We start from the raw sequence: 26,632 nt of genomic DNA, 5'->3' as shown, positions 1-26,632 counted from the left end.
TATTTCAATGTTAGGAGATGCAGTTCTTGCCTGTTGCTGCTGCCTGAATATAATTGTTTCAGTAAGTGTCCTGCTTCTCAAGAGAAAGAAGTGTTTTCAGATATTGTGAATACTCAGTTTTTGTTTGCATTTAGATTAAGAAGAAGGAAGTTCACCCAAAGCTCTTGCAGAGGTCATCTAATCTGTTTGGTTGAGAAGATCTGTCCTCCCACAGACTCACCTTCGGCACTATAAAGGAATACCTCTTCCTGATGACAAGCTCTCTTTGCAGTGTTACCTCACCCTTGGTCCTTCTAGAAGCAACATCTTCGATTGCGAAAACTTAGGAACTACATCGGAAACTAGAGTGCTGTTTGCACAGACCACATTTTTGGAGTACTACCTACCACAAGACCCAGGGCATTCACAATGAGCATTAGTGAAGACGACGTGGAGAAGTTTCTTGATGGCAACCCTGCTTTTGCTAAGCAGTACTTTGAGAAGAAACTAAAAACAGAGTCCTGGGATAACAATGAGAATGAAATCCTTTTTGAGTTGATCCAAGACATGCAAGAAAGCATCAACATGGAGAAAGTTGTTTTCAAGACCTTGAGAAGAATCAGGTCCCTTATTCACGCTGACCGCTGTAGTCTTTTCATGTACAGGCAGAGAAATGGCACACCTGAACTGGCAACAAGGCTTTTCAACATCCAAGAGGGAAGCACCCTGGAGGAATGCCTGGTTTCCCCAGACTGTGAGATTGTCTATCCGTTGGACATAGGCATTGTGGGCTACGTTGCGCAAACCAAGAAAACCATGAACATCAAGGATGTCAGTGAGGTAGGTTTGCCATTTGTTCATTCACTCGGTAGAAGAAAAGCTCACATGTTTACTAGTACAAAAGGGTCAAGAGGTAGCAGGGCATCTCAGTGCTGGTCAAACCTCTTGCAGTGTAAAGGCTGTGTGGTGGAAATGAAAGCACCAGTAGCAAGTCTGTAAGTTGCTTCCAGTTTCATTTATGGAGTGAGGTAAAGCTAAGCACGTTAATTACACTAGGTGTTAATGCTGGAAAACAAGTGCATTGTCACACCTTGCCTGTCTAATTAAAAAGAAAAAAATAAAATCATATCTTGTCCAGCAGAGAAGAGAGGCTGAGGTACAGTCCGATCTGCACTGAATACACATGGAATTTTCCACACATATTTATATTCCATAAATAACTGGCAAAGAGAAATAAATCCTTTACAGTGGATTTTCCACCACAAATGACATTTGAAAATGTCTGCTGTCTGATGAAGCTTGGGCCAAGGGCATTTAGAGGTATTTTTGTCAATTGGAGGGAGCAGACTTCAGAGCAGGTGGGTTAACTGCAACCTGTCTATGGGTGATCTACATCAGAAGCAGCAAATGACAAACTTTGACCAAAAAATCTCTTTCAGAAAGCACTGCACGCTGCAATACCAGGAGGGATTCAAGGAATTTTAAAGTTTTATTTTAATGCCTTCATAACGGTATTTACCCCCCATACTCCTGGGTTGAAACATGTAAACCTGAATGGCAGCAACAGCAATCTGTTTGTTCTAATCATAGATACAAAACTAAAATCCATGTGACCCAAATATAGCATTTGGGATTACTCCATCTATTGTTTGCTAGTTACAAAGAGACCATCTGTTTGTCATCCGTTTGTCACTCAATACAAGCATATGCAAACGCTTCAGCAAAAATTTCCTTGCTGTCCACAGAACATCCTGACACGCTGATTTTTCAGGGAAGGAGTGGAGGAAAAGCATCACAATGTGACTTAAACTTTTCAGAGCTCTCTGTCTTCAAGCATTTCTCCAAGAGCATGGAAGAATTTCAGTGCTATGAGCCAAGCGCTGCCCTCCATCTCCAGTGCTTTCAGGCACTGTCATAAGGCAATGCCTTTGTAGGAGACCCACAGACTAAGTGCTTGGTCTACCCCAATTGGCAGGGAAGGCCAGTAGTGGGGAAAGTATGGGGAAAAGGTGCTTTAGAGTTGATTAGTCTTTCTAGTGCAGCCTTCTGAATATGATCAGAGATGAAGGGCTTTTGCTAACCCAGTTAGAGGGACCTGTAGCTGACAAGTTATTCAGCTGAGCAGGGAGAAGATCTTGGGTCAGCAAGACTATCCCTGCACTCCCTATTCTCAGGTGATGAGGGTGGTGGGCCATCTGCTTTCCCCTTACTACCCTTTCTCGGCTTTGTTTTCTTTTGGGCTGGGGAGACAATGATATTCACATAAGGAACTACTGGGCGAGTTCTCTCTGCGCTGCCCCTGCAGCATGACCTAGCACCCTCCCCGTGGTCCGAATGGTGATGCCCTCATGGGCAGCTCCCTGGGCAGCCCAGTCCACAGCAGTGCTATCCGCACGTTGCAACAGCTGCCACAATGCTCCTGGGGCAGAAGGGAGTGGGTGACTCCCAGGGGCAAGGGGAGAGTGCCAGGAACCATACACCGCCGGTGCCAGCTGCACCTTCCATTGGAATGCCTTCCCTACCATCTACCTTCCCATGCACAACATGGGAGGGAATGCCTGGGACAACACTTTCAAGAGAAACGAGGGATAGACAGCTTCATGGTGGCTGCAAGCTGACAGCAGCTTCAGGGCCTAGGCAAAAGCAAAAGCAAAATGAGGATCAGTGAACTTCCCAGTGGCTGTACCAGATAGTACTGGTTTATAAACTGTGGCTACACAGTGCTGCGTGGTAACTGGCTGTACCCACACTGCAGTGTTAACGAGAAGCTGGAGGAAAGGATGGAGGAGGTACTATGAAGAATGTCAGTGATCTGAAAACGACCAGTGGAGAGCCTCCTTGTTCTGAGAGAGTCTGATATGTTAAATCTTACGATTTGCAAGATCTCTGCAAAAAGTGAAAGAGTGCCTTTGTTGCAGTCAAAAACCACAGCCAGTTCTCTTGATACTAGCTTTATCACCTGTATATTGTCCAACTATCTGCTAATTCATTTCTCTCCCACAGTATTTTTTTAAGCAAAACTTTGTTTAGGCAGCTTACTTCAAGAGGTTGTGCTTTAACTTGATTTTAAGACTACAGGTGTTGTGGAAAATGCTTAATTTATAAATTCTCTGTTGAACAGTGTGCCCAGTTCAGTCCATTTGTTGATGAGCTCACCGACTACACTACAAAAAGCATCCTTGCAACACCCATCTTGAATGGCAAAGATTTAGTTGCTGTCATTGTGGCTATTAATAAGCTGAACGGCCCACACTTCACCAGCTCTGATGAAACAGTAAGTGGTCAGTAGCTCAGCTTCTGTCAAGCAGTTGTCGCTTTTGCCAAGTAACAGACTTTTCTACACTAGGGATGTCTGCTTTAGTGAAGCTCCACTGGTGTGAATTTCCCTAGAGGGGACTTAGTCTTTAACAGAAGAGGCTTATTATGAGGATGCTTATCTCAGAAATCTTTCAGGGAAGTTACTGCGGGATAAGCCTCATCTCACACCAATGCAAAGCAAAGCAAAGCAAAGCATTTATCCAGGTGAATTACCATGATGTTGCTGAAGGGGTGTTATGAAATCCAGTATACACGAGGCTGCTACTGCCTTTGACTCAATCTCATTGTTTGCCTTCTCAGCTTTTTCTGAAGTACCTGAATTTTGCCTCCTTGAACTTGAAAATTTATCACTTGAGTTATCTTCACAATTGCGAGACTCGGAGAGGCCAGGTAAGAGTGAAAATGCAGCTTGGGCTGTATCTTAAAATCAAATGAGTGCATTCTTCTGAGTTCAGAGATGTAGCTGGTCTGCTTCAAGCTTTGTGCCTGAAGAGCAGAAAGAAAAAAGTGCCCTTATCTGCTTTTGGGTACTGTTCATTCCCCAGAGTCCTGCAGTCTCTTCCTCCTGCTCTTGGCAGAACTGCAGGAACTGACACCGTGGCACCAGCTTCAGCAGGAGTGAGCTCCAGACATTTTGTTGAACTGACACTATGAAATGCTCTTAGGGCATTTAACCACTTCAGCCAGCAGCACCAAGAGACTTCCCGAAACAAGAATGTAGCATTTTTTCCTTATCTGCTATTAAAATTGCTGTTGAATTTCTTCTTAGTGCCAGTAAAATGATTCTCATATGCCTGTTGTATTGGCCTTGGTAGAACTGAACATAGATGAGGGGTTTAGGGTATTCTAAATTGAAACAATTCAGCTACCATTCTTTTCCATGACTTGAGTTATGAAAATAATCTCAAATTTATTGGGATGGATGTGAATCCATGAAATTACTTTCTGCAGCAGTCCACTGGATGTCATTGAAGAGGACATGAAATTGCATCTATGTTTCATGGGCAGCCATGCTCTTGTCTCAGTGGGTGTTCCTGTGGGGGATAAACACCTGTTTCAGCAAAATGGATGCAGAATGAAAGTTTATTTTAGAAGGTTTGGGACAGCAGTTATACTTATTAATTCATTATGTTATGTGTTTCATCTGATTTTTTCAGTTATCAAAAACATGAATGATGGTCAACTAATATAGCTATCTAGCAATGCTGAGTAGTTCAACCAAAGTAGAACTAGTGAAGGTTTATTCCTGTTGAGGCCTTAGCAGTAGGACTGGGGGAAGTAAGGAAGGGGCTAGAAGACAAAGTGGAGACCCCAAGAGGTAGAAGATCTAATGTCTCCCACAAGGTGCTCTGATCTGGGGCAGAACCCAAGAGTCATGTGTTCATATTTCACTGCTGCATCCACAGATCCCACAGAAAGGGAAGCATGCGAGAATGAGATGCAAGACACACTTCTAATTGTACCAACAGTTCAATTGGCAGACCTTTGGCCATCAGGGTCTAAAGGTCTGTGCAAGGGTTAATAGGGTTCATCGTGTTAGACTTAAAAGTACCAAAGTACAAAGTGAGCAAATGACCTTCTCAAAGGTGGTCTAGGATTTTGCAAATCCCAAGTGCAAAGACTGGGGGATACTGAAGTAAAATGGCTTGTGCAAAGACAGTTCAGTCTGCTTGTGCTTAGGTACTGCTTAAGAGTCTTACCAGAAGGCTATATAGCACATTTTGCCTGGCTCCTTTACATTTCTATGAATTGGCCATTCTTCCTCCTGTCTGGACTTGTGGCTTTCAGCACTGATTATTGCATGCTGTCAAATGTCAAAATAAACCATTGCTCATTTTCCTCTAATGGTTTGTATGGCAAAACCAGTATCATATCTGAGTGATGCTCAGAGGCCAGTGACACTTGAAAACCTCAGAATTTATAGAAGTGGCAGAGTTGTCACAATTTATGGATTAGAAACAGACTGATGCAGCTCAGAATTGTTAAAAATATCTACTAGTGGCCAGTGAAGAGGTGAGACACACTTTTTCTGATTCTGGCTCTGTAACGGTACTTCTTGTTCAAAGCACAGGTCCAGTCATCGTCAGGTAGCAGCTCTCAGTGCTTCTGAAGCACTGTGCCTCATGTTCCCTGGGCTCAGAAAACAAAGCACACACACTCAGATACAGGCACACATGCACCAGCTAAGCTAGGCAATTGCACAGATGGCTTCCTTACCTTTTCAGAAAAAGATTAAGTTCTCCATTAAGCCTACAAAGACCCTCCTTGTGCCATGAGAAATACTTGCCTAATTTGCTGCATATCCTCCATTTTTACAAATTAAAGAGACTAATAGCAACAGCTTTCTTAAGGGTACATCTGTGGGGCACAGGATGAGGAAGAGGATCCTAGGCTGACGCTCACAAAAAGCAGCTGTGCAAAGGCTTTGAGGAAAGTGTTAATTCAGATACTTCCAACTCCAGCCTCTGGAGTTTGCAACACTTTTAGTGTTAACTGGTTTTGGATGCAAGATTTTACTTATGTGTATAAAATGTAAGTGGGGCCATCTTTTTACCTGGCAATACTACTTTTTCATGCTATATTTTTAAAAATGGACTTTTAAATAGCACTCCATGATGATCTGACTCTTCCTCAGAGTGCACCTTTCCCTAGTAATTCCCAGTGTGAATAAGCAATGGTTTTGCACTTTGCAGTATAGGTTGCTATTACTCTTTTCAGGAACTGTTGCCTCGTTACTCCAAACACATTTGGGAAGCCCAGCTTTCAAGGAGAGGATATGCTTACACTTATTTGGATGTTATCTTGCAGGTGCTGTTGTGGTCAGCTAATAAGGTTTTTGAGGAACTGACAGACATTGAGAGACAGTTTCACAAGGCTTTTTACACAGTGAGAGCATACCTGAACTGTGACCGGTACTCAGTAGGTCTCCTGGACATGACGAAGCAGAAGGTGAGTGTTCACCTGTGTGTTGTACATCTTTCTGCTTTGCTGCTATCTACTAAGGGGTGATGTGTGGACGTGAGTTTTACTGGGTCAGCCAAAGTGCAAACTAGCTTTTAAGACATTATTCATGCTTTGGTTGGCATTGTTTTATTCAGCTGTGCAAATGAAGTGTTAAAGGTCAGGCTGGGTGGGGCTTTGAGCAGCTGTTGAAGGAGCCAGAGGCTGGGAAGACTAAGGAAGGGCAAACATGTCCTTGGCAATCCTGGTCAAAGCCTGCAACATAAGCATAGCCTCACAAAGTCTGTGGATATCAGAAATATAGTGAGATACCTGTGGAAAGCCACAGCAACAAAGCAGCCACCGTCCTCAAGGACTCATCTGTGTGCATGTTATCCAGGCTTTTAGGTGAAATTTGGCTTCATGAAAGTAAGCTGACAGAAGCTAAGTTACTTCTGCAGCTCTGATTTGGTCTGATTGCTTGCACCTCGGGTAAGCTCTACGTGGGGGTTACACAGCATCCTTGTCACAGGAGCCTGTTTATTCCATGGTCAGGCTGACTGGGGCTACCATGAACATTGATCTCCACCGTGTTGTCAGAGCCTTTATAGCATGCTGTCTTGTGGAGAGGTGTATTAACAGACCATTAGTGTGCTGAAGGCACTTTACTTTGATCAGCATTATAATGCCATCTAAAGAGAAAAAAAATATTCCACTTTAGCAAGATAGCAAGTAGTACATCAGCCCTATATCACTCCAGAAAATGAAGAACACATAAAATGTTGACATAGCCATTTGCTCTGTGAGTACAGCCTGTGCTGTTCACCGAATGAAGCAGCATCCTGTATATAGGCAGTATATGACCTATATACAGCCATATAATACACCTGATACTTTCTGATTTAGATATACCATTCTGCTGCCTAATATTGAACTGGGCTTATTATGTCCGGCCTTGTTTACACAGTACCAAAACCAGCGTGGTTACTCTGAGGCTCAAGGCAGGATATGCTTTTCTACTCTAAAAGTACTTCTTTCATTTTAAAACCAGGAATTTTTTGACCTGTGGCCAGTCCTCCTGGGAGAAGTCCCCCCCTACTCAGGACCTCGCACCCCAGATGGCAGGGTACGTGAAGAACCAGATTTCTTAAACTCTCTCCTGTCTGACTGGATTGCCTCACCACTAATTTTAACACCACTCTTCTTTTTATTTGTAGGAAATAGTCTTCTACAAGGTCATTGATTACATATTACATGGAAAAGAAGACATTAAAGTCATCCCGTAAGTTCCCAGTTTCTGAGTGCTAGGTACTGACACAGAGTGTAGCTAAAACCGAAGTTCCCCATGATTTTTCAAGACATTGATGAGGAGATATGCAAAGGACTCATAGAGGAATAAGAGAGCCAGAATGTAAGTTGGTACTTTGACTCACATTTCTGTGGGACAGATTTCCTCCAGGCATTAGGATCCTGGATTGCAAATCAGACTCCAGAAGTCATGGCAACCAGTGCTTATTTTTAGATGCAGAAGTGAACTACCTTGACTGCCTGCGGTTTTGCCACTCTCCTTGCCAGGCTGAGGCATCACTTGGTGCCTTCCCTGTGTCAGTGGGTAAGCCCGTCCAGGCTGCCCTTGAGTTGAGGCACTCACTGTTCCAGCCCTGCCCCTCACCCCTCTGCTACCCTTCTGGCCTCTCATGGTCACTCCTGTTTCCTGCTTGTCTTCCAGCTTCCTTGCTGCTCTCTTATCCTCCAGTCACTGACCCCTCTTTCTGTACCTCTGGACTTGCCTCCTCTCTTGACACCCACTGACTGCCTCTTTCTGAAAACCACCCTCTCTTCTTGGCACTGAATTTTTCAGAGGAGTCTTGTACAAATCTGATGTTAAGGAGTTTTGCCCAGTTCTGGTCATTCTGCTTTGCATCAGTGTAAAGTGTTATGAGAAAGGCCTCCATTGCTTAGGTACAGCATTGTTCAAAAGTTCAGGCTGGTAGACACCCTTAGCCAGGATCTAACTTTATTTTCCCCTGTGCTGAAGGTCTGAAATATGGCACTCACCTCCAGGAACAACTTTTTCTTAAATCTCTGCAGACTATGATATTTTGTGAATTACTCTGTACCGAATCCTTGAAAGAGAAGTATTTACTTATGTGAAAAATTTTTGCTTGCACACGTGGGTTCTTTGAAAGAAACAGGACTGTTCAGTAGCTGAGGGTGAAATACCTGGATTGCATAATCAGCTAGGTACATTTCAGTGCCATGATAATTTTTGAGTAAATATATAAATATATATCCTTAATTCCCCTTATGATGTGTTTTTCTTTCATTCAGAAATCCTGCACCAGATCACTGGGCACTAGTTACTGGACTGCCAACCTATGTGGCTGAAAGTGGATTTGTAAGTACTTAGGCTTCATTAAAGCTTTCTGAGATGAAGTCATGCTAATTCTGCTGTGTTCTCAATTCAGGTTTTTTGTTTTGGCATTTAAACTGCTCATTGCCCATATTGTAAAACTTCTCCTTTTGTGCAATCCCCTAGATCTGCAACATTATGAATGCTGCTGCAGATGAGATGTTTAACTTTCAGGTACTGTGAAAACTTCCAGTCCCATCAAGGATCCTACTTAGTTTGCAGAAGTGTAATTTAGAGTCGATATTAAGCACATAAATATTGCTTTAGCCTGTAGTCTTGATGTAAAATGGAAGTGCTTATGTATTTAGAAAACACATTAAGTACATGGTGTCTTTCTGCTTGCTATTGCTTCAAGGAAGGTCCTCTAGATGAATCAGGATGGACTATCAAAAATGTTCTCTCCATGCCAATAGTCAACAAAAAGGAAGAAATAGTTGGCGTTGTCACATTTTACAACAGAAAAGATGGGAAGCCATTTGATGAACAAGATGAGACCCTCATGGAGGTACAGTTCCTTGCTGCAGTTAGAAGTAGTTCATATGGTTGAGGAGGTCACTATTGCTCATTGTACACCTGCAAAGCAGCCACCAGTGTTTTGCGGCTAAGTTTCTTCGTTGCTTATAGAAGTGTTATGCATCAGCTTGAAATCAACTTTGCTTTTGAAAGCAACTATACAAAATACAAGGTTTTTTTCAGTCTTGGAAGCCCAGCTGTGTTTGCCTCATTTTGTTTCAGTATTCTTGGATTAGACACCTAGCCATGAGCAGCTACTATGTACTAACACGATGATTCTGACTTGTATTCACATACATGACAGCTGGTTCATGATGCCTGGGCAACTCCCTCGAGAAATTACACGGAAATTGTCTGTGTAGCTAAGATACAAAGGGTGGCCAGCTATTGAATCTGGTAACAGCAGCTGTAATTACAGACCTTGCTTCTTAGAAATGCTGCTATGCTAGTTTCAGTCCAACATAGGCATTCAGCTCCTGGCATCTGTTACCAATCAGAGCATTTCCTGAAAAAGATTTTTCTTATCAAACAAAAAGATTGTGGGGAAAAAATATCGGTTTGAATAGGCCACTGGATGGCAAACAAGTTGAGAGCAAACACAGGGTGTGGGTGAACATATGTGAAAGATGATGAGACAACTTTGCTCTCCCCTGATACAAGGATTCCTGAACTGCTGTCACCATTGTGACACCAGCTTTTCCACATGCATGGAGACACTTGCAACAACAGAGAAACAGCCTTCCATATGCTGAATTGGACTGAGGGTCCATGAATCTCCACACAATGGATGCCCTGGAAGCCTAGGCAGATTCAATGTCTGGGAAGCTGCTCTGCAGAGGAGCAAGTAGCAGCTGGGTGCTTTTGTGTTTTTCTAAATATATATATCACGCAGTGTTATATTTCTGTGTCTTTGAAGAATGGATGTTTTGGTTATTTCACCATTTCCTTCTTTTCCCCTCACCAAGTCCTTGACACAGTTCCTGGGTTGGTCTGTACTCAACACAGACACATACGATAAGATGAACAAGCTGGAGAACCGGAAGGACATTGCTCAGGACATGGTGCTCTACCATGTGAAATGTGACAAGGATGAAATCCAAGAAATTCTGGTAATGCCTCACAACATACAGCACACCCCCAAGCGTGATGGGTGTCTGGCCCATCACTTCGGGCACAGACACAGGCCTCACATCCCTCAGAAATGCTCACAGTCATCATGCCTGAGGCATGAGATGAGGCAGCACCCGGAGCCCCAGCTATTGCACAGTAGCAGAACAAGTTTTTGTGCACTGTGTGCTTTCCAATTTCATCAGCAAAGGCAGCCCTGGAGGTGGGCTTATGCAGGTGCTGCTCAGGGCAGGGCTGTGGGAGTGGAAGAGGAGCCAATTTATTCCCCAAAACCTCCTTAGTGCAGAGGATATGGAGGTAAGAGGACCCAGCTGGGACACTGTCTCTAGGAGGACATTTGCAAGTGGGGGAAACACAAACCAAAGTCAAGGATAAGGAGAACATTTTGCCTGGAAGAATGGGTTGAGAGACCAGAAATAGAAGAAAGGTCCAAGAGAAAAACAGCTTCCATATGGGAGCTGCCCTAGATTGCCCCAAAGCTGCACAGTGCAAAGTCCAGTGCGGTTCGGTCATCAGTTTAACATGTCTGTGCTCTTTGCAGCCAACACGAGAAAAGCTGGGGAAGGAGCCAAGTGAGTGTGAGGAAGAAGAGCTGGCAAGCATCCTGGTAAGAGCAATGTACCACTGGAATGGGCAGCCCTGGCAAACAAATATTGCCTGGGTGGACGCAGGAAAGAGTTTCCTGTGCTGGCACAGTGGTACACATCGACAAGGCACCTGGTGAAGGGTGAAGGCAAAGCATACCCTGCCCTCCTCTGCCATGCGAGTTTGACATTAGTATCAGGTGGCAGCGAATGCCTTCCCCAGCTCCCAGGGAGTACCTGCTCTCTGCCACTTTATCTCAAGAGTTTCAAAGTCCATCTGGAAACATGTCAGTCACCTTGACTTGTCACGCATTTTGTTCTCCAGAGTAAATATGGAGAGCTGTAAGTCTTCTCCTGTAAGACCTGTCAAGTTTGGAGTCTCCAAACTATATCATATCAACAAGAAAAGTGCTTAAGAGAAAACAAGCAATATATCTGGCACTTGACCAAAAATGCCCCTCCCTCTTGCCCTGCTAACAGGGTTATCATGAGAAGCTGCATTTCAGTCTATTTATGTGTTATATTCTAAAAAGAAAAGCTTCCAGCAGTACCAAACTGTAAAATTTTTATTAAGCAAAACCCGTTCTAGGTGTTTCTAGGGATGGCATAAGTAGTGCAGCAACAAACTATCCCACCTCTCTTACAGAAAGAAGAACTCCCAGGACCCACCAAGTTCGAAATCTATGAGTTCAGGTTTTCTGATTTTGACTGCACCGAGCTAGAGCTGGTGAAGTGCGGCATTCAGATGTACTATGAACTCGGTGTGGTGAAAAAGTTCCAGATCCCACAGGAGGTAGGAGTTGACAACACCGAGGGACTCCTGTCCTGGATGGCCAGCAGACTTGCCACATGGCTGAGGTCCCCATGCATGCCCTGTGCAGCTCACGGAGGGGCTGGAGGCCTGGGTTCATGGGAGCTTGCAGGGAGAGGGGTGTGTGTTCTGAGCCCCTAGCCCTGCCGAGGGCAGGGAACACCCCTCTCAAAGCCCCTGGTCGCTGTTTGTGGGTTTGGAGTGTGAAGCTGGCCTCTTCTGCTCTGCACTGTCTGCTACAGGTGTGGGTTTGCTATCAGGTCTATATAGATGGAGGCTACACCATGCAAAAAATTGCTTGCACTTCGTGTGTCTAATGCCACTCACAGCCGGAGTGTAATAGTACAGTTTCCAGGTGCAACACGGGACAGTGCATAATTGTGCGCGTGTTTCGTTTGTATAGTATGTACCCAATAGCTTTCAGCCAACATATGCTGCAACCCACAGTGGCAGGTCACTCTGCTTTTCTTTGCTCTGTGAAGACGTATGTGCCTTCATTTGGTGCAGCTGGTACCAGTTTCCTGACTGCTGGTGACAGGAGTGGTGTGACCCTGCGGGAACAAGGACCCCGTAGCACCTGATGTGCAAGTTCACGGGTTTTGCCACAGTCTAAGCCCCTGTAGGAATTGTGAATCTGGCACTTCAGCAGCTTTGCTGCTCCCCAGGGGATTTCTCAGCACATCATGTGAGGTTTGTTCCCATCTAGTGGGATCTGGAGGAAACTGCAGGAAGAGTTTTCACTCCGGGGAGGCGGGTTGGGCGGTAGAAGGGAGTAAAGGGCTCTGAACGGGAATTATTTCTGTGCTTCTTACTTATAGCAAGTCAATGTCAAAAAGTACTCAAAACATCTACTCTGGAACAACTAACCCCTGATACAGGTGTGAAAAGTAGTCATTCTTTGCTGCCACTCTGAGAAGCTGAGATTTTTAAAAATGAATACTCGTCCATGATTAATTTGCTCTCTAATGAGAAAACCTACATAGCTACAAGAGGTAGTACACATGGAGAAGTAGAATACTTTCCTATTTTTGACTAGGATAGAGTAAAACAGTTGGTTATTTAATGCCCTATATTGTAACTGTTTAGGTGATATAAACATCACCTATCTCTACAACTATGGAGCCGTACCCCTTGAAGAAAAGTATCAGTATTACTAAATCACAAGACGTGGGAGGGACAAATCTTACTAGTGACAACATAAAGAAGTACAAAAATTCCATAAATTCATAAACACTAGGATGAAAACTCCTTTCCTGTAGACACTGGTTTTTCTTGTTTCCCTCACAGACATCTCTGTGTTTTTATTTTTCTTTCAAAAAGAAAAGAAAAGAGAAAGATATTAATTTTAGTGTCCCTGTTAGCTGTCCACTAGGCTTTACTATAAAAACACTGTCAGGGAAGCCTGATGATATTAAAGCTTCTGATTCCTTTTTGGGGCCATGTCTGTAGAACTGGTCAGAACTTCATCCATGAGTTCTCTGTGGTCTTTATTGCAGCCTCATCACACAAACTGACTTTCTCTTCCCCTCTTTGCAGGTTCTGGTAAGGTTTGTGTACTCTGTCAGCAAAGGCTACCGGAAGATAACTTATCACAACTGGCGCCATGGCTTCAATGTCGCACAGACCATGTTCACGCTCCTGATGGTAAGGTAACACCACCCCAGTTAATTCTGTGGCTTGGCTTTATTTACAGAACATCTTCTGTTGCACCCTGGAGATATGCAGGGTTCCCTTTGAATCCTGATGTAGGATAAAAGTTTGCCACTCCTCGCACAGGTCCTGCTAAACGAGCTCTCCATTTCTCTGAAGGGGCAGTCCTTGCCTTACACTTAAAGCCATGGCCAACACTGCACAGTGTATGGAGTGCTTTAATTCTCATAGGTATAGACATGTACGGTGTTGAATAGCCTCCAGATTATATCCTTCTGCAGGGTAGGGGAGACACACTACAGGACTTTCCTTCCTCCAGTAGTTTCTGGCAGTAAGAGCCAGACTGAAGTCAGTTGGCTGGGCTGGAGGCAACCTCACACTTTCCATTTCCAGCCAGAACAGGCACCAGTGTGATTCTACTGCTACTGTGGATGTGGCAAGTGCCATTTCTCACAGGCTGTCAGGGCAACAGGTGGCTCAACAAGAAAAAATGGTGTTAGACCACTGCTCCACACCAGGGATGGACCAGCACCAGGACCCAGTGCAGGCAGTATGGCCCACACAGCTGGCAGCAGAATTAAGCCTCCCACCCCCAGACAATCCTTTGGGCAATTCAGCTTTGAGAACCCATTGCCCAGAAAGATGCAGAGCCGCTTTGCAAAGTACTTTGTGTTCAGTGACTGGAGGGGTGCTTATGAGGACCTGGGTGTCCCTAGGGCACCACTATAGCAGTGGGTAGCCAGCATCAGAGGTGGGAATCAAGCACATATGCATGACATGCATGCCCACCTGAGTCTGAAACCTTTTGTTTCCAACTGCTTCCCCATTTTAACCTAAGTGTACTGTGTATTGCATTCAGCTTCACAAGTGTTTTCAGTTCTCCTGGACTGTTCCAGCGAGGAGATGCCCAGCACAGAGCCACCACAACTCACTACCCTTTCCTGTAAGAGATACTGACAGATGACATGCAAATTCTTACCCTCCAGACTGGCAAACTGAAGCGTTACTACACAGACCTCGAAGCCCTTGCAATGGTAACTGCTGCTTTGTGCCATGACATTGACCACAGGGGAACCAACAACCTTTACCAAATGAAGTAAGCACTTTCCGATCACTCCAAACTATTTACTGTTGCTCTTACACGGAGTGCAATCAAGCTGTGATCACACCAAACCCCTGTACAGGTCTGGTTTATACACAGATGTAACAACCTTCCTTTTGCAAATAGCCTTGCTTTTCAGCTTGCTACAACACTTGGGCTTACACTTTGGCCAGAGGGGAAGCTGAAATTTTGCGGTGCTCTCTGGGGTTTTCTTTATGTCCTGGCAAACGTCCTTTGGTTAAAACAACACTCTACATTACCGTTACAGGGTGGAACAAGTACAGAGCAGGCATTTAGTAGCCTGAGCATCATAGGAGGCTCAGGATGCCACCAGGAGCATCCTGGACATAAGAAACCTACTTTTTGCTGGAAGGTGTCTATGAAGATACTGGTATCTATGGTATCATGGCACTGCCCTCACCACCTGCAGAAACAAAGCACCTGTGAGTGTGAGGGTCCTGCTCTCAATAGGTAGCTACTCGTTACAGAAAAACAATTGCATGATTTCACTGACCAGTCAAGACTCTGTCTCACTTAAAGTAGTGTCAGATCACAGTTCTTCTGCAATGCTTGCTGGCTATACAGTTTTGCTGTTTTCTGAAGCTTTGGGAAAATATAAATGAAGGTGGTTGGTGTTTTGAATATAAAAACGGTCTTGCTTTTCAGCTAGGACAGTGTCCAAGGACCACTGTTTTTTCTGTTCCTGTTACTAGGTATCAACATGTGGTTATTCAGGAATGAAACAAGCTTGCTATGCTGAGTAGTAAGAGTCCAGTAATAAACAACTTTTTGGGTGAAGTCTGTAGTTGTAAGACTGTTATAAAGTGTTATTAGCAGTGTCACAGAAGTCTTTTACTAGACTGAAGTCATTAGCTATTAAAAGCATTACTCCTAGGCCTTCTAATATGTGTTGAACTTGTGTGTGTGACAAAAGTAAATACAAAATGAGGCACTTATCTATATTTTTAAGTGTTGCACTAACATCTTTAATTTTTCCTTTATGCAACCAGATCTCAAAATCCTCTAGCTAAGCTTCATGGATCCTCAATTTTAGAGAGACATCACTTGGAATTTGGAAAATTCTTGCTCTCTGAAGAGGTTGGTAATGAACTGTAATGTAAGGACATGAATAATTTACTTTCAAGGAAGTTTTTCAGCAACAACAGAGCTGTCAGCTTAGCACAAGACCTTTCTCTAGTTTGAACACCTGAGGAACTGCAGCTGCCTCACTCCCCAACTACTCTATGCTCACCCAGGGTCAAAACACATGGGTTTCCTAAATGCATGACTTGATTTCTTCAGAAGTCATATCATTGTCTCTACAGAAATATGTTACATACAGGATTGTCCTCCTGTGAGCATCTCTGACAGGGTCAAGGGTGGCACCACTCCCCCAGCCAACTTTCAATTTCAGGCAAATTTGCCCTGGGGCTGGGGGCCAGGGTTTGGGCACACACTGTGTAACAAGCTTCAGGACCCTGACCCTCTTCAATGAACAAAAGGGGAGACTAGGCACCAACACAGTGGTCAGGGCTCACAACACTTGAGCCTTAGGGGCTCAAGCTGAAGCTATTAAAAAAACCAAACAAGCACATTTGAGAAAGGGAGATGGTCATGGCCAGGAACTCACATTACAGTGCTTGGATTTTGCAGCTCCCTTTGCTTTGCTTTTCAGTCGCTGAATATATGTCAGAACCTCAACCGCAGGCAGCATGAGCACGTGATTCACTTGATGGACATTGCCATTATAGCAACAGACCTGGCACTCTACTTCAAGTAAGTTGGTCACATTACTCGATATGTGAAGGGCAGAAAGCAGCTAGTACTTTACAAAGGCAAAACGTGGAGCTTTGCTCTCAGAGCTCCCCCATGCAGCAATCCTTTCCACAGACGCTGCCTCTGGGAGGCTGCCTTTAATAATGACATTAGAGCTGGTGGAGAGAACTCAAATTGCTCAAAAGAATTTTGAACATTTACTCATTAGATCACATATGTGACTTTTTAACCCTCTTTCCAACAAGGCAGTGCTATATGACCCCCCAATAGAAAGAGATGTTTCATTTTTATCTTACCTAGGACTTCAGCGCTAAAAATACTCATGAATGGCAAAATGGCCTGGCCAGGGCTACATTAATTTTTCTGGGAGAGCAGCACAACCCAAATAACAACCGGTCCTTTGTAGGTGAATATCCAGTTCATAGTCTATTGCACATCCAAAAGCCAAAAATGCCGAATGTTGGAGCAGCATGCACTGAGTTCCTGAGACCTAAGTCTGGAATTCAACAATGTATGGCTTCCTAATTAGCAAGGAGCTTTCAAAATGTGCTTCGAAGTACAGTGCTGAGACCAGAGACTGCTTCTGTGTTTTGCACTGAAGAGTGATTACGCAAAATATAAACAGTCCACAATAGAGGAATATGAGGGAGGGTGAAATAGCTGGTCCTCTTACTCGAAAGGTAGGGTGGCTATATGGGAGCAGATACCACCACTTCCTTACCAGATGAGAACAAACTGGTCTTTGCCCTCCTTGGTCCATGGTCTGAAAGCAAAAGCTTGGTTGAGATCAGACCCAGGTAAAATCATAGAGACAGAACATGTATGAAAGTCACTTTGTGAATCTGTCCTAAATGTCTTCTCTGCTACCATGGAAACAGCAGATTTTTCCAGATTTCACACCACGCAACACATGAGTATGTTGTGTATAAACCCTTCCCCAGAATTTGCTGCATATATTTAGGTATATAAACAAGGTTAACAAGGTCAGATTAAATATGTAAACTCAGGTAGCTTTACAAATCCAGCCAGCTCTAGGTTTCTGCAGTTTGCTCAACATTTATGGGAAAAGCTGCCTTGTGCTGGCAGCAAAGGTGAAAGAATTTCTTAGCTGATACGTTGCAGTAGCTCATACTTCCAAGTTCCTGCTCATGTCTCACCATGATACATATTTTTAAGGCATTTACAATAGTCTTCCCTACTTAAGAGAAGCAGGTGACTACTAAGTTTTGCTGGGGGCTTCCTTGAGGACATAAATGCCAGGATAGCAACTACTGGAAACCCTCCTGGAAGGGTTGTCAATACCAGCATCAGCCATCTGTTTTTAACACATTTGTTTCCTTGTTTTGGAGCTTTTTCTTTTTTTTTCCCTCCCCCAAAGAAAGAGAACAATGTTTCAAAAGATCGTTGATGAGTCCAAGACCTACGATAGCACAACTGCCTGGACTGAATACCTGTCTCTGGAGACAACAAAGAAAGAGGTTGTCATGTGAGTAATCAGCTCGGGAAAGGTTAGTGACCTGGTCCCCTGGTGAGAGCTCCAGAACATGCCTTGTGCTGCACTTAGTGCAAAATCAGCACGGGATACACTGCTACCCACTCAAATCTGATGTTCTGGAGAAGCAGGGAAACAGGGAATAAAGCTTAAAGTGGTTCTTCATCCAGGTAAGTGACTGATTTTGGAGTGTCCTTCTGTCCATATACCCCTAACAAGATGCAGGATACCTTCTGGCCATATAGTCCTAGAAGACTGCCCTGTAGGCCACAAACAGGGGAAGGCTGCAATGGCAGATCTGCCATAGATCTACAGGAATACAATCCATTAGTTGTTCTTCCCAGCAGCAACCAATCTGGATTGCACAATGCTGCTGTTGTGACCGGACAGATGCTTTGCAGGACGCTTTGCACTGGTGATGAAGTGTACCCACAGCTTCGCTGCAGTCTGCATTGCTACATGTCCGTGAGGGAGCCAGAAGTGTTACTCCAGAGTCAAGAAGTTCAGCCCAGCAATGACTAAAGCAGCAAACATCTTAGTGCCAGAAGCAAAAAATTCCCTAGCATAAATCCATTTTAATCAGGAGAGCAATCCTTGATGGTGTCCCAGCCAGAGCCAAGGATGTTAGAGCAACCTATCATTCCCTCTTTCAGCAGGGCCTGGGGGATACCTGCCACAGTACTGGGGGGTGAGCATCCTGAGCCTGCAAGAAGTAGGGTGCAGGCTGTAGAAAAGAACTGTTTTCTTTCCTGTTTCTAGGGCCATGATGATGACTGCCTGTGATTTGTCAGCAATCACAAAGCCTTGGGAAGTCCAGAGTAAGGTCAGGTGCTTGATATACTGTTAGATTTCTCTAGCTTATATTTCAAAGTAGTGCAGTTTCTCAAGCTGCCTGGAAGCTGAATCAGAGCCTTCTACCAAAACTACAAAAAGGACTTTAGAATAACTATGGTTTTGATGGATAAACCAATCTTTAAAGATTGTAGTTGGGAATTCTGTAGAAAATTCATGTTTACCAAAAAAGAAAAGACACCCACCACCCCACCCCAAGTATTTAGCTTCTTGGGTTACAGTGAGGGTTTTTTTGCATATAACATATGGGTTGATGTTTGCTCAGTTGTTTGATTTCCTTTAGGAGTTCCCTCCAGAACTGTACTTGAGCAATTGCTAAGTAAGAAACATTAACTTAAAGGAGGATAAAAGAAATAAAACCCACCTTCCTGTTCAGCATGGAGAAAGGACAACTGAGAAAATCGTAATAGGCAGCCACAACTGTGACCGAGAGGCAAATCCTTGAGGGGGACACAATGGAAATATTTCTTCATAGATGAGCTCCCGTGCAATAAGGTTGTCGAGCTGTCACTACATGGGTGCAATCCCATTGCCACTGCTGCCCTTCCCAGGAGAAAGGCTGGTGCTGGGGTTGGGCACAAAGCAACAGTGGGGCTAGATGATTTACTTCATGGTGGAGACCTGAAGTGCATGAAGTTATAAAGTCGAAGTTAGTGCTAACTTTTCTTTTTCCCTCCTTGGCAATGTAGGTAGCTCTCCTGGTAGCAGCTGAGTTCTGGGAGCAAGGAGACTTAGAAATCAGTGTCCTTCAGCAGCAGCCTATTGTAAGTACCATGCAAGAACCAGACAGTTCAGTTCAGACAGCAAGTCTTGGCAGAGACTTACCACAAGCAATGCTGCTCTCAGAGCACTGGGAGTCTTTCTGAAATCACTCTGCCTGCCAAAATCCATTGGAAAAGTAGGTACCCGGCTAGGGAAGACCCTCTGTGACAGACCCTCTTGTCCAGTTCTCCATATAGTTAGAGGGGTCTCAGTGGCTGTGAACCAGTGAGGAGTGACTGTCCCCCTGGAGACTTTGTGCTGGTCCCTTATAGAAAAATTGAAGATGAAATACATACATTGTAGAGAAAAGCTGAGTTTCTAATAAAAACTACAAACACAAGCTTTGTAGCATCCAGAAATTAATTCTGGTAATTGGAAGTGCATTAAAGCAGTGTTTCTTTAAATGTCTTTTCTGCTATGATAACAAATTTGGCATTGAAAGAGCCAGGAGTTGTCACAGCACTCTCAAAACTATCAAGCTGCAACAAGGTCTTTTACCATCTCATACCAACACACTCTTAATGCCAGTCCCTCTGCTGCCTTCTCCTAGTCTCTCCTCATTCAGAGCACGTGTTCTCTCTTTGCTTCTTCCTCCTCTCTCTTCCTTGGCTGCTCCCTTTTCCTTGGCTGCCCAACCGCTTAACAGAACCAGCCACAGCTGCACCTTATCCACATCAGCCAACCCACCACCCCTGAAGCCAGCTCACAGCTGTATATTATCGATGATAATTAACCCAGCTTCATTCCTCTACAATTCCCCCTTTTTTTTCTTAACATTTCATACCTTATGTTTTTAACAATCATTACAACCTTTTTACAAATAAATTTTTCATACAGTCCTCTATAATTCCTCTACAAGGAGTCATTCCTTGATGTGGTCTCCAGCTGTGTGGTTTGGGGTTTTTTTAAGTAGACTTTCACACACACACTCTATCCACAGAGGCATCACAAATGATATACTAAGCAACAAGGCCTTATAAGCATGTAATTTCATGCTCAGCTACACTTTAGAGAATTGAAAACCTTTTCAGTACTTTATAACACAAACCTGCCCTCAGGCATCTGGTTGACAGGCACAAGGGAAAATCTCTCTGTCCTCCTCCCTATCCATAAACATTGAAAGAGCTGTCTAAAATTTCTGCTAAAATGGCAAAGGAGATGAGCTCATGTCACTGTCCCGCAGTGGAGGAAGAGGGCTGTGACAGACAGCCTTTATGGACAGCATGGCAGCACTGCCAGACTGACACCACAAGGCAGTTTTGGGGAGAAAGCAGAGGTGTGTTTTTCAATGAACAGTTCTCATAAATCATGGTCAACTTGTGTCCTCCCACAGCCCATGATGGACCGGAGGAAAGCTGCTGAGCTTCCAAAACTTCAAGTGGGTTTCATTGACTTTGTGTGTACGTTTGTCTATAAGGTAAGCAAAGCACGCCCTTGCACACCCCAACCTTCTTGGCAGGGGTTCAGATCCCAGATGAGTAAGTCCTGGTAAAGCAGAACTCATGGGGGAGGGACAGGCAGAGGAAACAACAGCTGCCCCTCTCCAGAGCATTGCAGCATGGTCCCTGTTAATGCCATTAATGCTTTCCCTGCATGAGCCAGGCTGGGAGGCCAGAAGTCAGGGTCCGTCCTCAGGTGTGATGGACAAGTACTGCCTCTGTGTTGCATTGCACTGATGGATGTGTTTTGGCTAGGAATTCTCCCGTTTCCATGAGGAAATTCAGCCTATGCTTGATGGGCTGCTGAACAACAGAAATGAGTGGAAGACCCGTGCTGATGAGTACGATGAAAAAATGAAAGCTCTGGAGGAAGAGAAGAAAAAAGAGGAAGAGAAGATGGCTGCAAGGAAAGGTCAGAAACAATGCTTAGCTTTTCTTCCTCATTCAAAAACACATTCATGTGATACTCTCCCAGATCTGCAGCAGGCTTTGCTGACATGGAACATAGTCAGATGCCCAGAACAGGTTTCCACAGTCTTGCTCCACTGGCAAAGCTGAAGACACCTTGTCTTCAAACCTGACACCATGACAGGCTGCCAAAAAGGCCACCTGTTCAAATGACCAGGAACTAGTGCCTGAGAAACTAGTGAGACTACTTGCAGCATGAGCATTCGTGCAGCTGGGGGCCATAGAAAGTCCTTTGCAGTATATATATATATATATATATATATATATATGTCCCTGGAAAACAGCAGGGAGACATCCCCTTGTATGCAGAGGCTGTGGCTGATGTGTTGTTCCACAGGTCATGATGCAGAAGTTAAGAAAAACTAACACACTCCTAGGGAGAACACTTAAGGAATTACAGTTCATCCTGTTCCTAGCTTTTTTTTTTTTTTTTTGCCTTTTTTTTTTAATATATATTAGGGGTACTACCTAATCTACTACTACCAGATTAGATTTTTAGATTAGGTACTACCTAGAAGCACACAGCAGTAGTAGTACCTAGTAGCGATTTATTTTGGTCAAATCCATTTTTCTTCTTCTGTGGGCCCAGACTGGGTAGCACTGAAATTTATCAGCTGCAGTGGGCATTTAATGAAAGCTTGTTTGATAGCCTTGGGAACCATTTGACTTGCAAGCAGGTGGAAGCAGAAGGCTCTCCTGGCCTCTCCCAAGTGTCTGAGCAAAGAACTGTTAGAATTTGGTGCCTCTACTCCACAGCAACTGCATCTGAAGTCTCCTTTGGTCCCCTTTTTGGGCCCAAAATCCCAACAGCCCATGGGGTGGGCCTTCCTCAGATACAGTTTAGAACATATTAGAGCCATCTAGATGTCTTATCTCTGTTTAATTAATAGCAATTAACTTCAAATATCAAAAGTAAGTGCTTTAGCTATGATTTGGAAAATTTCTGAAGAATTATTTCTTGACTGAGTAATAGGTAGTTAAATGAGGAAAGTATCTACTAACTCTAAAACACTTTTTCCAAGCAGCCTTACGTGTATGATTACTTTGCACAGCAGCCAGCCTTAGATATGGGTACTATAGGTATGACCTACATTGATCACTGGATAACTTAATAGTGCTAAAGTCTCCTCTAATGACTGAGAAGGACATTTATGACTGTGCCTCTAATTCTGTGTTTCTTTTTATATGGCAGATGGAATAACCTGTAATGGAGGAACAGCTCCAGCTTCCAAAACCTGTAGCATACTTTAGACCTATTATTGATGCAATATATGCCACCCAAAATGAGAATGCCCATTTTTTTTAAAAAAACCCAATAATCATGTCAATACAGATATATTCCTGATTGGACTGTTCTGCTACTTTAATTAGGCTTACAACCAACCAGGGAAGGGCTACATCTCGTTTGCCTTAATTGCATCTCTTCCTGATGGTGAGGAGCCCGTTCTGTGTTCTCTCTTGCTCCATTTAATGCACCTGATGTCAGATGGCATATGGCAAGTCAGAACAACATTTGGCCCAATAAATCAGGCTGCATGACAATGGAAGAGCATTTCTCCTGCACTGAAACACTTCTTCCCCCAAAAGCTGTTGGACCCAGTTGAACTCATATCCAGCTCCACACAACCCTGTGTGATTGACAGTGCATGCAATCAGAGCCTGCAGAGTAGCAAAAAAGAGACAATTTTATCATATCTAAGCCTTCATCTGTCAGGATATCAGAAAGAAATCTGTGGGTAGGAACAAAGATAAAGCATGAAATCTGGCCATAGTAAACCTTCAAACTGCTCTTAAAAAGTTACAATTCCATGTAAATCCAAGAAACACTGACTGAGAGAATAGTTCTGCTCTCAGTTCAAGAATTTGAATAGGTTGCTGCTCTAAGGCGTGGAGCCATTTGTGCAACACTCAGTAGCTGCTGTCTGCACAAGCAGGATCCACGCTGGGCGCTAACCAAGGCTTTGCTCTGTAACACGTGACTGTAAGAAGACAGTGTTATCTTTACTCATCACAGTTCCATTTACAGTTACCCAAGCAACCTGAATTGTGGCATCTCCTAAATTTGTTCTGTTTTGCCTCATAATGCCAATGTTATTTAACATTATTTAATCCCCTTTCAATCAGTACCAGCCCTCCTTCCTTTACTTTTCCTGTTCTGAGATGTCTGGTTTTTAGATTCCCCTCCAGACTTTGAAAGACTGATGACTTGTACTCTTTTATTTGAGATGAAAGTTAGTTTTCATGTTTATTTATGTGACCATATTAGAACACACAATTACACTCTTGTAGCAGTAGAGACACCCTTCTCTACTCCTCTCTCTCTCTCTCTCTCTCTCTCTCTTATTTTTTTAAGTGTTTGGAGATCTGTTTTGCTGGGGATTTTCTTCTTCTGTTACTCCCACTACCTTCAGTACTTTTACCCTTCAGTATCTTGTTTTGCATCACAAAAATACTGCAAGTAAAAGGAAAACTAGAGCTGTGGTGATACCTGGTGATCATTTATCCGTGTCTCAGCGCGGTACGCACAATGCAGTCCTCTGTCACTATGCAGCAGTTCTGCGAGCAGCAAGTTGTCTTTCAGGAAAACACCGAGACCCGTCTGCTTGCACGAAAGCTAAACCTGCCACTAGTAACGGCTTCGTGCTTTGTGTCAGTTTCATCAAGAGCTACGTAGGAGGCTTTCCTCATACAGCATTTGAAGTCAAGTATTTTTTCAGCGCGAAAAACGCCACAAGGTCAACATATTGCAAGGGGCTTTCACAGACCACGGCGGGCGCTACACCGCAATGCTGACAAAAGCTCCCTGCGCCCTCAAGCACCGTCCGGGAGATAAAGCCAGGGGGCTAGTGGTCCTGCGCGGGGTGGCCCACGCGGCGCGCTCCAGCCGCGGTGCTGGGCCGGGGCGCTCCAGCCGGGCTGCGGGGCTGTGCCGCCCGCCCTGCGCCCCCGCCTCCCGCATCGGGGCGGGTGTGCTGCGTGCTGCCGCGCGGCCCCAGGGCCACCACGCGCCGTGCGGAGCGGAGCGGTGCCCCCGGCCCTGCGGGGTGCTGCGCCAGGGGACGGGGTGTCTCTCAAGGACGGACCTCTCCCGTGGGAGCCGGAGGGTCCTGCAGCGGGGACCTCGCCCGTGCGTGCCGCGCGCAGGACGCTGTGCCCCGCCGGGGGGACGGGCCAGCCGCGCCCCTGTCCCTCCCCACCGGGTCCTGCCTCCCCGTTCCATGGCGGCAGCTGCGCCGCCCGGCAGCGCAGGATGCGCGGCCGCCCCCGGCTGTCCTGCGGCGAGGCGCCTGTCGGGCGGCGGTCACAGGTCGCAGCTGCCCGCGTCCCACTTCGCGCTGGGAAGCCACACGCAGCAATCAGAAGGCAGCAGCAGAAACAGCATGCCAACACCTTTCATTTTCCTTTTATTTTCCTCCTGCACTCTGTTTCTGGTAGGATACAGCCTGTGGGTAAAACTTTTCCGTGCAGCTTCCTCGCAGTGGCTGCAGAGTTCCTGCCTATCTTCTGCGCAGGAATTGCGCCCCTGCTGCACAGCCATCGGCAGCCTCTACGCCGAGGGGACAGATGGGCGGCAGGAGGCAGAGGTGATCCACAGGTCTGTAGCCAAGCAGCACGTCTGCACTGGTGGGTGCAGGGTGGGGTGACAACATGCCGCTGCCGTCTGAGGTTACCCAACAGTTAAGTGGCAGGTAGCACTTGTCACTCACCCATGGGACCCTAGGACAGGCCACGGCCCCTCACGTCCCAGGCTCTAACGGCACAATGCAGTGCCCCAGAGTGGGGCAGCTGCTGGGAGGGAAACCTTCCCTGCCCGCAGCTGGGGAGGTGCTCCGACGAGATGCTTCATCTGCTGCTCCCGCTGTCTTCTCATCTGACACAAAAGTCGTGCCCAGCCACGGCACATACAGCCCTGAGCTGCAGGCAGCCTGCCCTTACCTTTTGCCCCTCACTGTGTCTCTCGGTCCTACTGCCTAACACGCTGAGTGTCTTGAGGGAAAAACTGACTTCCTTGTACTACGTAGACCAGGTGATGAAATTATTTTTTTTTTTTCTTTTTTCAAAATGGTACCATCAGCCCACAAAGCCACTCTGCCAAAAGACTGGGACCACTGTGCTTTCTGGTCAGCAATCCCTTACTAACAGATGTTTCTACAGCTTGTTGCATGCCACAGCCACACCACCTGTGGTTTGCTTCCCACCAGAGGTATTAGCCCGTTAGATGCAGGTAGGGCCTGGCATAGTTCGTACCTGCAGTGCATATGGTTCATTCACAGGTGACAGCTGGCCAGACTGGCTGGGCATGGAGAAGGGTAGAAATAGATTTTTCCAGGATTTTCCCAGGCCTGCAAGACAATTTCAGAAGTCTCCTGACCAATCAACGCCCTGTTGAGTGCTGCAGGGTATCTGCAGCTTCTGGTATACTGGTATGATATATGTCTGGTCAGGTAGCTGGGCTTCTAGTATATTTGCCTATACGCCAGGAAGTATTTTTACCTCTGGCTCTCAAGTCCAGAGGGCGGTGAGAGGAGGCCTGTTTTGTAAGTGCCTCGCTGAAGGAAGTAATGTATACAGACCTCCAGTCTTAGTTTTGAAGGCAGTGGGGCAAGGAAATGAATATCCCTCTGAGACTTGTAGGGGAGGTTTCTCAAGAGAGGGGCTCAGGGGCAGAGAGGAAATTTCCCCTCCATGCAGAAGGGGCTTGCCTCGAGTTGGGAGCTGCCAAGGGATTTTTAATGCTGCATCTTGGCCATCATCTGTTGTCTCAGATGGAAGGGGTAAGACAAAGTGACTCAAAAGCACATAGGTGCCCTTCAGCTGTTCCCTCTGCTGGAGCCTAGCCTGCTGCTGCTCGTGCGTTGTGAGTGGAGGTGCCTGACCTGGTACTGCCAGAAATGTGGGAGCACGTATGAAGTCTCTGCTGCTGGCAGAGCTGTGAGGATAGCAGTTCCTGCAGAGAGGGGAAAAACCTGCCAGGGAGACTGGAGCCCGTGGTCCCGTCTTCAGCTGCCCCTTGTGGTTCTGGGAAAAGTGCTGTCTTTTCCCAGCTGGCCATGGTCTGACCCCAGCTAAGGCTGGGAAGTGCTGCTTCCCTCCCAGAGAGGCTGAACACAAGCAAATCAACCTTCACTCTTCAAAGGAAGAGACAGTATTTAAACGCACAGGTGGGGTATGGATCCCAGTTCCACCCTCCAGGCAGATGGGTTGCCTTCCTTGGCACTCGGCTGGATGGCTTTGTCCTTCCAGCAGCTCCAGCTCCTGCATAAGAAAACCTCCACAAGACCCCAGAGACTACTGGATCCAGTTAAGGCTTTATTGCTGTCTGGGCTGAATGTGGCTTGCATCATCCATCACAAATGCTTGCAAGAGAAAAATCTCTTTTCTCTGTACCTCTTCACCTGCTCCTT

The 26,632-nt window shown here is 45.3% G+C and overlaps 1 protein-coding gene and 1 long non-coding RNA gene across 2 annotated transcripts; one reads left to right on the top strand and one right to left on the bottom strand.

Moving 5' to 3' along the window:
* The first annotated feature begins 3 nt into the window (after positions 1-3).
* PDE6B (phosphodiesterase 6B) lies at positions 4-23,708 on the top strand. The gene is made up of 22 exons (XM_037374347.1): positions 4-819; positions 3,101-3,253; positions 3,598-3,687; positions 6,106-6,246; positions 7,289-7,363; positions 7,455-7,519; positions 8,569-8,635; positions 8,777-8,824; positions 9,006-9,155; positions 10,129-10,272; positions 10,833-10,898; positions 11,522-11,668; positions 13,223-13,330; positions 14,323-14,432; positions 15,449-15,536; positions 16,114-16,214; positions 17,593-17,700; positions 18,466-18,529; positions 19,248-19,322; positions 20,654-20,737; positions 21,015-21,171; positions 22,420-23,708. The coding sequence occupies exons 1-22, from the start codon at positions 409-411 to the stop codon at positions 22,476-22,478; spliced, it is 2,511 nt and encodes an 836-aa protein (XP_037230244.1). The 5' UTR covers positions 4-408; the 3' UTR covers positions 22,479-23,708.
* LOC119141761 lies at positions 22,536-24,025 on the bottom strand. Its single transcript, XR_005102032.1, has 2 exons — positions 23,716-24,025; positions 22,536-22,886 (listed from the first exon to the last, which is right to left on the bottom strand). It is a non-coding gene; the product is annotated as an uncharacterized LOC119141761 (long non-coding RNA).
* Between the last annotated feature and the right edge of the window lie 2,607 nt (positions 24,026-26,632).

The sequence above is a fragment of the Falco rusticolus genome, chromosome Z, assembly GCF_015220075.1.
Source record: "Falco rusticolus isolate bFalRus1 chromosome Z, bFalRus1.pri, whole genome shotgun sequence".
Classification (NCBI taxonomy): domain Eukaryota; kingdom Metazoa; phylum Chordata; class Aves; order Falconiformes; family Falconidae; genus Falco; species Falco rusticolus.
Note: the sequence above shows the minus strand (reverse complement) of the source record. Positions and strands in the feature narration are given on the sequence as shown.